Source organism: Gastrolobium bilobum, unplaced genomic scaffold, assembly GCF_033153095.1.
Source record: "Gastrolobium bilobum isolate Gb01-03AN ecotype WA unplaced genomic scaffold, APGP_CSIRO_Gbil_v1 utg36527, whole genome shotgun sequence".
NCBI classification, from domain to species: Eukaryota; Viridiplantae; Streptophyta; class Magnoliopsida; order Fabales; family Fabaceae; genus Gastrolobium; species Gastrolobium bilobum.
The window spans coordinates 3,341-20,335 of NW_026900097.1; the positions used below are offsets into that span (position 1 = coordinate 3,341).

At 43.7% G+C, this 16,995-nt stretch overlaps 1 protein-coding gene and 1 pseudogene across 1 annotated transcript; both read left to right on the forward strand.

The window, feature by feature from the left end:
• Window positions 1–10,455: 10,455 nt before the first annotated feature.
• On the forward strand, window positions 10,456–13,405 carry LOC133295288 (uncharacterized). The gene is made up of 7 exons (XM_061494097.1): window positions 10,456–11,281; window positions 11,347–11,626; window positions 11,728–11,794; window positions 11,876–12,146; window positions 12,243–12,480; window positions 12,796–12,968; window positions 13,185–13,405. Exons 1-7 carry the CDS (start codon window positions 10,456–10,458, stop codon window positions 13,403–13,405), a joined length of 2,076 nt encoding a protein of 691 aa, XP_061350081.1.
• Window positions 13,406–14,464: 1,059 nt separating this feature from the next.
• Window positions 14,465–16,995, forward strand: part of LOC133295290 (beta-amyrin synthase-like) — a 36,953-nt pseudogene continuing 34,422 nt past the window's right edge.

Here is a 16,995-nt window from a genome sequence, read left to right on the forward strand (position 1 = left end):
GCACAAGTTCAGAGGGAGTGTCTGGATTATGTGAAGAACCAAGACGGTGTGTCTTGGAATGAGGATGGAGTGCTTTTGTTTCAGCAGAGGATTGTAGTTCCTCGAGGCCCGTTGACAGAGGAGATTATGGCAGAAGGCCATAAGGGTCAGTTTTCTATCCACCCTGGTGCTACTAAGATGTATCAAGACTTGAAGAAGAACTTCTAGTGGCCGGGCATGAAGAAAGATGTTGCTATCTTTGTGTCTAAGTGTTTGGTTTGCCAGAAGGTGAAGATTGAGCATCAGAGACCGTCTGGTGAACTTCAACCTCTTGAAGTACCACAGTGGAAGTGGGAAGGTATTTCCATGGACTTCGTGGTGGGATTGCCGAAGACTCAGGCGGGTTGTGACTCTATTTGGGTCATTGTGGACAGACTGACGAAGTCTGCCCATTTTCTTCCAGTGAAGGTGAGCTTCACTACAGAGCAGTTGGCCAAGCTTTATGTCCGCGAGATTGTGAGGCTTCACGGGGTGCCCGAGAGTATCATTAGTGATAGGGACCCAAAGTTCACTTCTCGGTTCTGGGAGGCACTGCAGGAGGCTTTGGTACGCAGTTGAGATTGAGTACCGCCTATCACCCTCAGACTGATGGACAGACTGAGAGGACCATCCAGACCTAGGAGGACATGTTGCGAGCTTGCACGTTGGAGCAAGGCTCGACATGGGATAAGTACCTTCCGTTGGTTGAGTTTTCTTACAACAACAGCTTTCATGCTAGCCTGGGCATGGCGCCCTACGAAGCACTGTATGGTAGGAGGTGTCAGACTCCTACTTGTTGGTCTGAGGATGGGGATAAGGAGCTTTTTGGCTTGGACTTTGTCCAGGATACCACCTTGCAGATCCAGATGATCCGTGAAAAGTTGAAGCAGGCGCAGAATCGCCAAAAGAGCTACTATGATGTTAAGCATCGTCCGCTGGAGTTCAGTGAGGGTGAGCACGTGTTTGTGAGACTTTCACCTGTCGCCGGTGTAGGTCGGGCACTCGGAGTGACGAAGCTGAGCCCGCGATATATTGGGCCATACCAGATTCTTGGTAGAGTAGGACCTGTTGCCTACCGGCTTGCCTTGCCTCCGAACCTGGCTAACATCCACGACGTGTTTCACGTGTCTCAGCTTCGGAAGTACATAGCAGATCCGTCGCACGTGGTGCAACCGGATGATGTGGAGGTTCAGGAGAACCTAAAGACTCCCGTCGGACCACTCAGAATTCTCGATCGTGGCGAGAAGCAGCTGAGGAGCAAGATCATTCCGATGGTCAAGGTGCAGTGGACCGGAAGGACTCCTGAGAAGTGTACTTGGGAGCGTGAGGACGAGCTTCTCCGGCAGTACCCCGAGTTTCGACCAGGTATGTTTCTGATTTTGAGGTCAAAATCCTAAAAAAGTGGGGTGAATGTAAGAACCTGCACCGTTAATTAAGGTAATTAATTAATTATTTATGCAAAAATAAGAAATGATTCCATAATTGACCCTAATAATTATTTGTGAGGCTTAATAATCATAATAAGTGATTAAGAATGCTGAAAGTCGCTTTTCGGAAGAAAAGTGCAGATACCGGTTCTGCTAGTCAGTATAAATGTGTACAAAAAAAGTATCCCGGAAAATTAATGTAAGTGCATGATAATTACTAGAATAAAATGTAGGACTTGTAAAACGAGTTTCGAGTCCAAATAATGAGAACTGGTGCTAGAAACCGGTACTGGCTTTGAAAAGCGCGTACCGGAAAGGTGCTCAGAAAAATATAAGAAAAATATGATAAATCTTAGAAAATTATGTAGTTTGAGAATCCAAAGTTTGGGATTAAAATAATAAGCGTAGAAATTAAAGTTAATACTGTGTGTTTAAGTGTGTTTGGGCTATAAATACTCCCATTATGGGCACAAAACCCTAGGATCAGATTTTTCTACGTGAGTAACTTGGAGGCTGACCAGAAAACACTCTTTCCTTGCCTTCTTCACCATTTCTTGAGCAATCATTCACCTTTGATGCTTGTTCTTCCATTTAAACACTTGGTGAGGGTGAGGGTTGGCCTTGGGACTACATTGGGGTGGTGTTTCTGAGTTAGAGAACCTGTGTGAGGGAGTTTGAAGAGCTGTGTTTGCTGTTCTTGAGGGGTGTGACCTTTTGTTGGCATTTTGATGCTTCAAGGTGTCTTCTTGTTGAGTAAAAGAGTCATCTTGTGTTCATTTTCGTGCATCCTCTTGTGACAGTAGCTTGAGTCTGATTGTGAGCTCCAAGAGCATCTTCCTTTGCTGTTTTTGAGCTTTGGTACGTATATCAACCTTCAACTTGAGTTTTAAGGCTTAAAAATGGTAGCTTGATGCATGTTAAGGTTAAAAGATGATAACTTGTTGTTGGTGAGGCTTAACACATCTAGAAATGCATGATTAGGTGTTTAAAATCGGTAAAAAGGGAACCTTTAAGGGATATCTTCACGAAAATGCAGAAACTGCATTCTGTCGTGAGATATCCGGATATTTGTCGAACTGATATCCGGATATTGGATATCCGGATACGTGATTTTGGGATATCCGGATATTGGATATCCGGATATGTGAATCTGTATATCCGGATATTGCATATCCGGATATGGACAGTGAGATATCCGGATATTCTGGGATTTCGCAGAACAGCAGCTGTGCTGTGTGTACAGTAGGCTATTGGGGGTTTGCGGATCCTAGTTTGATTAAGTTGAACTTCTGTATTTAATGGATTAAGCCATAATCATGGGATTTAGGGCTTGTGGCTTTGTTAGAAGCTTTAAGACTTGAAAACGTAATGAAAAGGCGTTGTCTTTAATTTGTATGCATGTGGTACATGTTATTGATTTATGTTTGGTCCATATCAGATTGTGATCTGCTGTGATTGGACTTTGAGCTTGTGGCATTGGATAGCTAGCTTAGAGGTAAGCTTTCGTGTCCTCGGTTTAGCCATGTTGTGGTTCCACCATGTCCCATGGGGAATGGTATATGCATGTTGTGTTACATGCTTTTGATGTTTTGGAAATGCTGTTGAGCTATTATATGTTAGTGCCTTGTTGATATGCATGGAGGTGTTCCACCTATACGGTAAGCCTGAGTATGTAGAACATACAAGAGGGTGAGGCTGTGGGTGAGGTGCAAGCAGTGTTCCTTGTACTACATGTAGGGAATAGACATATTCCTACATTTCTCTGGCCAATAGATAGTAATTACACACATGCCATAGATATCTGTTGCACTACATAGTTTTTGGAACTGATAATGATATAAATGCTTTTGAACTTATATTGCACATGTAAGTGAGCTTGGGGTGGAAGATCCTTGATGACCCCTTGTCTTACTGAGATTTCTAGTTTAGAGATCTCACCCCACGTTTGGGGAATGCTTATTTCAGGATCAGGTAATGTTGAGACCTCAGGCGGCAGGAGGCCGGAGCTGAGTTAGAGTGCTGTTATTTTATGCTGCCATGATTGGATGCTGAATTTGCATGCTGTTTATTTGCTTATAGCTTCAGTTATGATTTTGGAGTTTAATGTTGAGATTGTTGGTTACTATGTCTATTTGGTGAGCATGGGGATTGTCCATGACACATAGTATTTTTATGTCTTGAGTCTTTTGGAATTGTAATAATGTATGAGGATATTGTCCGGATTACTTGATGTAATGTCGTGATTTAGATACACACTTTATCTATATATTGAGGTATTTCAGTAGATGTCTTAGTGCAATTTACATACAGACGTTATTTTATGAAATTGATTAAGTAATCAAGTTGGTAATTGATAATGACGTCATAATTGAAAAGAAAAAGAATATTCCGCATTTTTAATTAAGCACCGCTTAATACGATGTAATGTTAATATTCCGGGTATACACGGGGTGTTACATTGGCCAAATTCGGAGGCAAGGCAAGCCGGTAGGCAACAGGTCCTACTCTACCAAGAATCTAGTAGGGCCCAATGAATCGCGGGCTCAGCTTCCTCACTCCGAGGGCCCGACCAACACCGGTGACAGGTGAAAGCCTCACAAACACGTGCTCACCCTCACTGAACTCCAGTGGACGATGCTTGACATCGTAGTAACTCTTCTGGCGGTTCTGCGCCTGCTTCAGTTTCTCTCGGATCATCTGGATCTGCTGGGTAGTATCTTGGACAAAGTCCAAGCCAAACAACTCCTTATCTCCAACCTCAGACCAGCAGGTAGGAGTCCGACACCTCCTACCATACAACTCCTCGTAGGGTGCCATGCCCAGGCTAGCATGGAAATTGTTGTTATACGAAAACTCCACCAATGGCAGGTACCTATCCCATGCTGAACCCTGTTCCAAAGTGCAGGCCCTCAACATGTCCTCCAAGGTCTGGATGGTCCACTCAGTCTGTCCGTCAGTCTGAGGGTGATAGGTTGTACTCAATCTCAACTGAGTACCAAAAGCTCCCTGCAGCGCCTCCCAGAACCGAGATGTGAACTTCGGGTCCCTATCACTGATGATACTCTCGGGCACTCCGTGAAGCCTCACAATCTCGCGAACATAAAGCTTGGCCAACTGCTCTGTAGTGAAGCTCACCTTCACTGGAAGAAAATGGGCAGACTTCGTCAGTCTGTCCACTATGACCCAGATAGAGACACAACCAACCTAAGTCTTCGGCAAACCCACCACGAAGTCCATGGAAATGCTCTCCCATTTCCATTCCGGAATCTCAAGAGGTTAAAGCTTACCAGACGGCTTCTGGTGTTCTATCTTCACCTTCTGGAAAATCAAACACTTGGACACATACACAGCTATGTCCTTCTTCATACCTGGCCACCAGAAACTTCTCTTCAAGTCCTGATACATCTTTGTAGCACCAGGGTGATCCGTGAACTGGCCCTTATGGGCCTCTGCCATAACCTCTTCGGTCAAAGGACCTCGAGGAACCACAATCCTCTTCTGGAACAACAAAAGTCCATCTTCATTCCAAGACACACCGTCTTGGTTCTTTACGTAGTCCAGGCACTCTCTTTGCACTTGCGCCTATTGGATCTTCTCCATAAGCTCATTCTTGACTCTCACAGTCTCCATCTCGAGAAGTGCACCCCCAAACAAGGAGGTCACCGTCAGATCTTGAAACTTCTCAATGACATCAAAGTCACCAATCGACAAACTGGATAGACTCACGGGTTTTCGACTCAGAGCATCAGCTACCACATTGGCCTTGCCAGGATAATACTTCAACTCGAAGTCGTAGTCCTTCAGAAATTCTATCCATCTTCTTTGCCTCATGTTCAACTCCTTCTAATCAAACAAGTACTTCAAACTCTTGTGATCACTGAACACCTCAAACTGCATACCAAACAGATAGTGCCTCCAAATCTTCAAGGCAAAAACAATCGCCGCCAACTACAAATCATGAGTCGGGTAATTCTCCTCACGAGGCTTCAACTGCCTCGAAGCATAAGCAACCACTCTACCGGTCTGCATCAAAACACAGCCCAGCCCCTTTCCAGAAGCATCACAGTAAAGCTCAAACTGCTCATCAGGATCAGGAATGATCAACACAGGTGCGGTAGTCACTCTCTCCTTCAACTCCTGAAAGCATTCCTCACACTCGTGAGTCCACACAAACAGAGTCTCCTTCCGGTTAAGGAGGGTCAATGGTAGAACCATCATGGAGAATCCCTTGATGAACCTCCGGTAGTTACTTGCCAATCCCAAGAAACTTTTCACCTCAGTTACCGTGTTGGGCCTCTCCCAGTCAAGTACAACTTCAATCTTGTTGGGATCCACTGCAACTCCCTCAGCACAAATTACATGCCCAAGAAACTTCACAGACTTGAGCTAAAACTCACACTTTGAAGGCTTAGCATAAAGCTTTTTCTCCTTCAACACTTGCAGCACGATTTGCAAATGCTCTGCATGCTCCTCCTCAGTCTTGGAGTAAATCAAGATATCGTCAATGAAGACGATCACAAACTTATCCAGGTACGACTGGAAAATCCTGTTCATGTAATCCATGAACACAACAGGTGCATCAGTGAGTCTAAACGGAATCACCAAATACTCAAAGTGACAGTATCTCAAATGAAACGCGGTCTTAGGGACATCTTCCGGCTTCACCCCAATCTGATGGTATCCGGACCGGAGATCAATCTTCGAATACACACAAGCACCCCGAAGCTGATCCAACAGATCATCAATACGCGCGAGGGGATACTTGTTCTTGATTGTCGATGCACAATCGCATGGCCCCATCTTTCTTCTTAACAAAGAAGACTAGTTCTCCCCACGGAGACACACTCGGTCGAATGAAATCTTTCGCTGAAAGATCCTCAATGTGCTTCTTCAGCTCCGCCAACTCCAGTGGCGACATCCTACATGGAGCTAATAAAATAGGCCCCACACAGGCAACAAGTCAATGGAGAACTCTATCTCCCGCTGTGGCGGAAACTCATGAATCTCCTAAGGAAACACCTCAAGGAATTCCCCCACCACAGGAATGCCAGTGATATCCTCCTGTGTCCAACTCACCAAACCTCTCAACATGACATAACCGAATGCCCCTGCTCTTAAGGCTCTCCTAGCCTGCAACAATGAAATATAAGGCGAGGAACTAGCTGTGGAATCACACGGGGACATCACCACACGCTTGGCACAACAGTCAATCATAACACAGTTCTTGGATAACCAATCCATGCCAAGGATGATATCCAAATTAGCCATCGACAGTCCTATCAGATCTACCGAGAAGTCACGACCATCCCACTGAAACACGACATCTCGATGCACAATGGAGGTATCTCACTTTTCTCCAGTGGCAGTGGTCACCCGCAACGGTGGAGAAAGCACAGCACTGGGCAATTCAAGCTCAACAGCAATCGGGGTTGCAATAAAAGAATGCGTAGCCCCGGAATCAAACAAAGCAGCAACAAAAATTCCACCAATGGAAACAGTACCTCTAACCAGATTCGGAGCTTGGTCCGACTGCTGACGGTGTAACATATACACACGTCCAGAAGCAGGTGGCACTGCAGGTGCCGAAGTAGGTGGAAGGGGAATCATCTGCAATGGAACTGCCTGAACTGCAACAGCTCTCGCCGTCGATGACGGGAAATCTCTAGAGTAGTGGCCCTCCTTGCCACAGTGAAAACAAATCAGCTTCCCCGTAGCACAACATCCTGCATGCTCCTTTCCGCACCCCGAACACCTAGGAGTGGAAGGAGGCCTAGAAAATCCTCCCTGCTGTGAAGAAGTCCTCTTGAACTGGCCAGGCGCCTGCCAAGCCGCAAACGGCTTCCCTTTGCCCTTTCCAGTAAACTTCTTGTCTCTCCAGGAAGTGGAACTACTCGTTCCTTTTGTCTCGGCAATCTTGGCCCTCTTGGCCTTACTCGTCAGACAGACATCCTCGATGTCACTGCTGTACCAGTGTCCCAAAGTCTCTCGAAGCGGCTCCAGCAAGAGGCACCGCTATCTCCTCACTAAGTCCCCTACGGAACTTTGCAGCCAAAAAGGTCGGAGTGGGCATCGCCATCCGAAAGTGTGCAAACTTCACCAGCTCATTAAACTTGGCCAGGTACTCGTCAACAGACAACTAGCCTTGTACCAACCTGTCGAACTCCCCATGCTTCCTCTCCTGCACATCATACAGGAAGTATCGACCCAGAAAGCAATCCTCAAAGAATGGCCATGTCATAACACGACCCTGCATCTCAAAAGCGTGAGAGGTGTTCATCCACCACTCATGGGCATCGCCTTCCAGCATGTATGTGGCGAACATCAGCTTCTGCGGATCTGTACACTGCATGACCCAGAAAATCTTGTCCAACGCCTGTAGGCATCTCGCCGCAGCAATAGGGTCATACGACCCATCAAAGGAAGGTGGATTATGCTTGCGGAAAGCATTAAGCCGGCAGTCTAACACATCGCGATCCTCAACAGGCTCCACATAGGGCTCCATCACCCCAGTAACATGACCAGTGCCCTCAACATGGCTCTGGCTGTCGTCCTGCAGACTAGGTGGAGGTGGAGGTGGTGGCGGAGGGAACTGACCAACAGCAGGACCAACCCTCATCTCCTCCAACATGACCCTCATCATGGTCATGTTCGCCAGGCGGTTCGCCTCCAAAACATCCTCAGTGGCTTTCCTGTTCGCCTCTCTGACGGCGTCCAGCATAGCCTGGTTTGCCATTCTCATGGCCTCCTGGTCGGCTAGTCGAGCTGCCTACATATTTGCCAATGCAGCCAGGACAGAATCTGGCTGATCCACAGTGGTCTTGCGGTTCCTCCTAGGCAGTACCATGACTCTGCACAAGTTACACAAAGAATGAGTTGATCAGGCCCACACAATGTGGTCACATATGCATTATCATAGCAAAGTCCAACCGAGAGAACACACAAGACAGACTCGCAACAAAACATTCTAGTTATTGCAATACATACAGGCTTTTTCCTAGAAAGTGCTCTGATACCATAAAATGTAACACCTCGTGTTAACCCGGTTTGTTAACATGTCATCGTATTAAGACACGCTTAATTAAAATATGCGGAATAACTTTTTACTTTTCAATTATGACGTCATTAACTTAGCCAAGTTAATTACTTAATCAATCTCATAAAAACATCGCCTGTATGTAAATTGCAAAAGACAGCTAACTGAAAAATACCTCATGAATAAATAAGTGAGTATTTAAGTCACGGATCTACAACACGTAGTCCGGACATAATCCTGATACAATTATACAACTCGAATCAACTAAAAACATAAAGTCAAGTCAATGTGGCATGGACAATCCCCATGCTCACCAAATAGCAACATAATCAACAGAGTCTCGACTCAAAATCCATAACACGAAACTAATAGCATAACAGCAACAAATATCATCCAGCATCCAAACATAAATAGCATAGGCAGAAATATCAGCTAAAGTCCGACCTCCTGCCGCTAGAGGTCTTAACCCCTGGATTACCTGAACTTGAAATAAGCGCCCCAAACGTGGGGTGAGATCTCTAAACAGAAATCTCAGTAAGGCAAGGGATCCTCAAGGATCTTCCACCCCAAGCTCACTTACATGTGCAATATAAGTTCCAAAAATAGTTAAACAATATAAGTTCCAAAATAGTGCAATGCAGCAGATAATCATGTCATGTACGTCAATACTAATCTACTGGCCAGAGAAATGCAGGAATACGTCTATTACCCACACTAATGCAAGACGCCACTTGCACCCACCCACAGTGTCACCGTCTTGTATGACGCCACATACTCAGGCTATCCGTCAAAGTGAAACAACACATACATATTATAAGCAATTGCACATAAAGCTCAACAGCATTTTCAATTATCAAAGCATGTAAACACATCATGCATATAAACCATTTCCTCATGGGGTATGGTGGAACCACGCAATGGCTAAACCGAGGACACAAAAGCTTACCTGTACCCGTATGCCCCTTTGACTCGAACTCGGTATCACAAGGGTCCACACCACAAATAGAATCCAATGCACTCACAGATCTGCCTCAATGACCATCATAGTATCAATATACATATTTTAAAATTCCAAGACAATTGGATATTATTATCTTTTTCATTTCGAACCTAGAGATCCTTTCTGGGACATAACATTTAACTTATTCCATTACGAGTAGCTTTCGTTTAGATTACCAGGGAGCATGCTTTCATTATATATATATATATATATATAACAAGTTGGACCAAAATTCATTCATAGATAAGGCTTTATATCCACCGATGGACCAAAATTCATTCATAGATAAGGCTTTATATCCACCGACTACCACAGTGACCGATTTGCTACATAAAGATTCAAACTTTTCAATTTAAAATCACACAACTCGATGCAAATGGCCGTGTAAGTTCACAAAACAAGAGATACAAAGTGACAAAACAAATGGCTTTGTACAGAAGAAATGGTTTTGATCCTTTTTTATTTATTTATATTGTCACTTAAATTAAACTAGCAGTATTAGTTTAATTAGTTCCGCTCTTCGTTTAGCTCCAAATATTTAGATTCTTAACCTAGATATTTTTCTAGAAATTTTCATATTTTTATTTTATTTTTTTGCAATACTTTTTCGGTATGCATTTTTCTCGCTGTCGGTATTAGTTCTGACATCAGTTCTCATTATTTTGACTCCAAACTTGACGTACTAGTCCTAAATATTAATCTAGGAATATTCTCATACTCATTATAATTTTCTGGGATACTTCATCGGTACGTATCTATACCGTGAGACAGAACCGATATCTGCGCTTTTGGTCAGAAAAGCGACTTTCAGCATTCTTAATCACTTACAATAATTATTTAAGCCTTCTCATAATTATTAGGGTCAATTATGGAATTATCTCATTAATCTCATAATTAATTAATTAAATTCCTAATTAACGGTGCGGGTTCTTACAACATTGGTCACCTGCTAATCCGATTCAAGGAAGAAAAAAAGTATGTTCCAAAATGGACCTTGGGTAGTCACTCAACATTACCTAGTAGTTCAACGATGGAGACCCCTTTTTGATCCATATAAGGAAGAGGTGAGGAAGCTAGCCATCTGGTTGAGGATTCCGAGTCTTCCCATAGAGCTATATTCTACACAACACCTATGGAAAATCGGAAACCTCTTTGGAAGGATGCTGAAAATCGACAGAAGCTCTCTGAGAAAAAATGAGATAGGGGAAGGGGAGATAACGGAGAAGGTGCGTTTCGCGCGTATATGTGTGGAAGTAGATATGAGAATGAGCTTCCTCTCCAAGTTCAACATAAGAGGAAATTTTTTCCAAATAGGGTATGAGGGCTTACACTTGATCTGCTTCGATTGTGGTATGTATGGCCATCGTAAAGACCAATGTATGCACTCTACTGCTAAAGCGCAGCAACCGAAGGACAAGCCAAAAACTGGTCCAAGCCAAAATCCCAGCCATACCCAGCATGCCCACAACGTGGACGAGGAGCCTATTGCTTTTGGGGAGTGGAGGGTGATTAAGAAAAATACCAAATCCAGACGTCTGAAAGCTGTTCCCGAATCCTTGTCCGTCGAGGAAGACAAACCAGCTCCGGCAACGGTGGTGAGGAGAAACTCCATCCATCGAAGCAAGGACCCTCATACTAGGAAACAGGAGGTGGGAATCAGAGTATCACAGGGCACAGGTAATGCCAATTTGGTGCAACATGTGGTAAAGCATCAACCTGACAAGCCTATAGCTCAGCTGGAGGCTGCAACTTTGTCTCTTTTTATTTCTCCAAAAGAGAAAAAAGTAGAAAGCACTACTTCAGGTCAGATCATCAGAATCCCTCTACGAGCAACAACATCAAAAGCAAAGAAACCTTGGGAGGTGTAGGTCCTAAGGTCAAACACAAGCAACCTAGGAGGGCGCCAAAGCCGTATGCTTCACCTCAGGTGTCAGGCTCAAGACGCAGCAGTACTACAGACAAAAAACCCTTTGTAGGGGGATCTGTTTTGCCTCCAACCGTAACAGCTGCAGAGGATACGAGGATGCTACTTGACCCAACAGAAAAGGCTGCCATGATTGAAAAGGAAAAAGATATCCTTAATATAATGAAGTTAATGTCATTTGAGCAAGATAGCCAACTTCTGAATAGAACCCTAGAGGTGATGGGGTCCACTTCTCAAATCAGTTAATGGTTATGTGGATTTTTCGAAATCCATTTTGTCTTCTTTCGTATTTATTGTTTTTAATGAATTTCTGCATTTGGAATAGTAGAGGTGTTAATAAAAAAGGTTTTGCTAGCCTAATTCTTGATCTTAAGTATAGGTTCAGGATTAAGGTACTGGTCCTCCTTGAAACTAAAATCAGTGGGGCTAAGGCTGATATTAGAATCAAGCAACTTGGTTTTAATAACCATTAGCGGCAAGAGGCAGTTGGGTTTTCTGGGGGCATTTGGGTTCTTTGGGATGAGGTTGACACCTCCATCCAAATCCTTCACTCTCAGCACCAACTGGTGCATGTTAAAGTCAGATACAAGGCTTCCACAATGGAAGAGATGGCCACATTCATTTATGCGAGCCCCAGCAGATTGGATAGGAAAAAGCTAAGGGATGATCTCTGCAACATTGCTTCCACTATTTCTTTTGAATCCTGGATGATCCTTGGTGACTTCAATGCCATGCTGCTACCGAGTGAGAAGAAATGAGGTGGAGACTTTTGCTGGAACAGTGCCGAAGACTTCAAGCAATGTTTAGACTCCTACTATATCAATGATTTGGGGTTTAAAGGACCCGAGTTCACTTGGAAGACGAATAACCTACCGGAGAGACTTGATAGAGTTTGTGTGAATGAGAGGTGGAACATTACCTGGCCTGATAAGGAAGCTGTTGATCTTCCATACTACTCTTCTGACCATCGCCCTATAATCCTTGGGAACCCCAGCACCACAAACCAGGATGGCAGCAAATCGTTCAGGTTCTTGGCCTCGTGGTTAACTGATGATAGCTTTGACGGCGTTGTGGCTAGGTACTGGAACCAATCCACGATCTGGGTCGAAGCCAGAGATTGTTTTCAACAAGTTGTGGTTGATTGGCACACTCATTCTTTCAAGGCCAAACAACGTCAAAAAAATCGTCTACATGCGAGGATCAAGGGTATCGAGGACCGCTTGGACCATACTTACAACCACAATCTTGAATTATTGTTAAAATCTCTTTGGCACGACCTAGAGAGAATTCTGATTCAAGAATAGATTGATTGGTTCCAGAGATCACGGTGTGAATGGATAAAATTTGGGGACCGTAATACCAAATATTATCATGCCAACACCATAACAAATAGAAGAAGGAATAAAATCACTACCATCAAGAATGATGATGGGACTTGGCTCTCTAATCCTCAAGCCATCATTGATTATACAATGGATTATTTCTCTAAGCTGTACTCATCCGAGGATAGTGACCTTGATGAGTTTCCCATCAGAGGAGCCTTCAATAAGCCTAACATGGAAGAACGTTTTCTCCTAAGTTATGCTCATACCCACGATGAAATTAAAAAGACAATTTTCTCTACGGGGTCTTCTACCAGTCCCAATGGCACCATATTGGCCAGTCTATCTGCTCTCTCATCACCGATATTAGCTAGCCTTCAGGCGGTCTTCTGCCAGTCCTAATGGCACCATATTAGCAAGTCTATCTGCTCTCTCATGACCGATATCTTCTCTGATCCAGATAAAGTGAAGGAGATCAACCAAACCCTTATTGTGTTGATCCCGAAAGTAGACAACCCGGAGAACCTTAACCAGATGCGGCCCATCAGTCTTTGTAATGTGTCCTACAAGATCATCACGAAACTGATTGCCAGTCGTCTCAAGCAGCACATGCAGAATGGATCTCCCCCAACCAGTGCAGCTTCGTTGCAGGCAGAAATGGTAATGACAATGTCATTATAGCCCAGGAAGTCATCCACTCAATGAAGACGAAGAGAGGGACGAAGGGTTGGATGACACTGAAGCTTGACCTAGCCAAGGCCTACGACATATTGGAGTGGAGCCTCATCCATGACACCTTGATGGAAATAGGGATTCCTGATAACTTGATTTTCCTGATAGATAAACGTGTCAACTCGTCCTCTATGAATCTACTCTGGAACGGTCAGAGAACCAAGGAGTTCAAATCTTATAGAGGGCTGCGTCAAGGGGATCCCATGTCCCCTTATCTTTTTGTCTTGTGTGTTGAAAGGTTGGCCCATTTGATCCAGGTTGCCACTCATGCCAAAGCATGGAAACCTATTGTGTTGAAGGATAGCCCCCCTCTCACACATCTCTTCTTCGCTGATGATATAGTTCTGTTCGCTGAAGCCTCTATCAAGCAAGCCCAGATCATTAACCAAGTTCTTAGAGTTTTCTGTGATGCATCTGGTCAAAACATCAGCATAGACAAATTTAGGGTCTTCTTCTCAAAGAACACCTGTTTCGCTAAAGCCAAGGAAATTAGTGATTGTCTCAATATCAACCTGACTTGTGACCTATGAAAATACCTAGGGATTTCCCTCCATCATAAAACAGTGATTGTCTCAATATCAACCTGACTTGTGACCTAAGAAAATACCTAGGGATTTCCCTCCATCATAAAACAGTGATTGTCTCAATATCAACCTGACTTGTGACCTAGGAAAATACCTAGGGATTTCCCTCCATCATAAAACAATGTCTCATACCTCCCTATCCCATATCATGGATCGCGTTCAAGGTAGGCTGGATAGTTGGACCCATCGTTCCCTAACGTTAGCTGGCTGCATCACACTAGCTAAGTCTATTGTGGCAGCCTTTCCTTCCTATACCATGCAGTCAGTTTCTCTACCTATCAACGTGTGTGAGGAGCTGGACAGATGCACCAGGAACTTTATTTGGGGTTCCACAGAAGTCTAAAGGAAGCCCCACCTTGTTAGTTGGAATACTCTTTGCTCTCCCAAGGAGTACGGTGGCATGGGCCTTCGTTAATCGAGAACTATGAACAATGCCTTGATCATGAAAGTTGGCTTTGGGATTTTGGCTAAATGTGATGCCCTTTGGGTGAAGGTTATTCGCAACAAATATGGCCTTGGAGATGACCTGATCCCCAACCCTTCCAGGACTGCCGTGAAATCCAACCTGTGGAAGGTGTGCTTAACTAGTGGACCCAAATCACTGATGGATCTACGATATTAACAGGTGATGGGAGAAGAACTAAATTCTGGCTGGATAGATGGGTTCCTCAGGTTAAAAATTTATTGGCGGTTGCCACTGGAATCATAAACGAGGATCACCTAAACTACGGGGTCGATAGGTTTGTGGATGCTCAGGGACGTTGGAGATGGAACCTATTCCAACACCTTCTTCCTAGTCAGATCCTCAACTTTATCGTTGGGATTACACCCCCAATAGCGAGTGAGGGAGAGGATAGAGTGATTTGGAGGGACTCCAACGATGGCAAATTCTCTGTCAAATTGGCATACCTCAGCTTATCTCCCATTCCTCTACCATCCTTTAAACCCTGGAACCTAGCTTGGAATTTGTAAGAACCCGCACCGTTAATTAAGGTATTTAATTAATTAATTATGCAAAATTAGGAAATGATTCCATAATTGACCCTAATAATTATTAAGAGGCTTTAATAATTACGATAAGTGATTAAGAATGCTGAAAGTCGCTTTTCGGAAGAAAAGTGCAGATACCGGTTCTGCTAGTCGGTATAAATGCGTACCGAAAAAGTATCCCGGAAAATTATAATAAGTGCATGATAATTACTAGAATAATATTTAGGACTTGTAAAACGAGTTTCAAATCCAAATGATGAGAACTGGTGCTAGAAACCGGTACTGGCTTTGAAAAGCGCGTACCGGAAAGGTGCTCAGAAAATTATAAGAAAAATATGATAAATCTTAGAAAATTATGTAGTTTCTTAATCCAAAGTTTGGGATTAAAATTATAAGCGTAGCTATTTATGCTAATACTGCGCGTTAAATGCTTAAGTGGCTATATATACACTCATTAAGTGGGCACAAAACCCTAGAACCTCATTCCTACGTGAACACCTTTGGGGGCTGATCAGTTTACACTATTCCATTGCTGACTTGGTGCTTCTTTGGCTTGTCTTCGCCATTTCTTCATGAGAAACCACCAAATGATCATCTTTTCTCTTGATTCTTCCTTGTAAACACCTTGTGGTTGTGTTGGGGTTGTGTGAGAGGCTTGGTTTCTGAGTTGGTGGGTTATTTTGGGGTGCTTTTGGTGCTGACTTTGGAGGTTGGGGTTGTTGAGCCATTGTAGTGGCATTTTGAGCTCCAAGGAGCTTCCTTTGTGAAGAAAGGGCCAAGCTTTGTTGGCATTTTTGTTGTGTTCAAGTCAGAATCTTTGAGCCTTGTTGGAGAGCTCCAAGAGCCTTCCTTGTGGCTGAGTTTGAACCTCCATTGGTATACCTTGAACTTTCCTTTGAATTTTCATGAAAATGGTTGGTTTATGTTATAAAATGACTTAACTTTAATCATTCAAGCTTAAGGTTGTTAATCTAAGTCTAAAATGTGGTATTGAACTTCTGTTTTGGGTCAAGACCGGACCTTGGGTCATGGGGTGGCAATTTGGCTTCGGATTATGCAGAAAAAACCTGCATAATGTTGTTCTGCCCGCGTGGTAATCGATTACTTTTGATTGGTAATCGGTTACCATGTGTGGTAATCGATTACCTTGCTGGTGGTAATCGATTACCATGTGCAGTAATCGATTACCACCTGTGAAAATGACCAGAAACCTGTTTTGTGCAATTGTGTCAGCAACGACCTAGTTTAGTAAAATTGAGATATCTCGAGCTACAGAGCTCTAAATTGAGTGAGGTTTGGACCTATGTGAAGCTAACACATAGGGCTACAACTCTGTAAAATTTAGTAGCCATTGGATCAGTGATTTGATCGCAGTGTCTATTTTAAGTCGCGTTTTGGTTGCTGGAAATTCCGTTTGCAGCAGTCACCTTGCGTAAATCATAACCGGAGTTATACAACTCCGATTGAGACATAAAGTATATCGTTGGAAATCTCAAGATGTCTAGTTTAACATTGTAAATATTAGAATGTGAATATTGATATAATTGTTGGTCTAAAACAGATTGTGATTCTGCTGTGTTTGGACTTTGAGCTTGTGTGGACTCTTGGCTTGGATAGCTAGCTTAGAGGTAAGCTTTCGTGTCCTCGGTTTAGACATGTTGTGGTTCCACCATGTCCCACGGGGATATGGTATGTGCATGCTGTGTTACATGCTTTTGATGTTTTGGAAATGTTGTTGAGCTATTATATGTTAGTGCCTTGTTGATATGCATGGAGGTGTTCCACCTATACGGTAAGCCTGAGTATGGAGAACATACAAGAGGGTGAGGCTGTGGGTGAGGTGCAAGCGGTGTTCCTTGTACTACATGTAGGGAATAGACGTATTCCTACATTTCTCTGGCCAGTAGATAGTGATTACACACATGCCATAGATATCTGTTGCACTACATAGTTTTGGAACTGATA

Bases quoted from the DNA above. Each gene is read 5' to 3' on its own strand.
- LOC133295288 (XM_061494097.1), top strand. From the start codon at position 10,456: ATGTTCCAAAATGGACCTTGGGTAGTCACTCAACATTACCTAGTAGTT. The intron at 11,627-11,727 runs GTCCACTTCTCA...CATTTGGAATAG, and splicing joins AGAACCCTAGAGGTGATGGG to TAGAGGTGTTAATAAAAAAG. The intron at 11,795-11,875 runs GTACTGGTCCTC...AATAACCATTAG, and splicing joins AGTATAGGTTCAGGATTAAG to CGGCAAGAGGCAGTTGGGTT.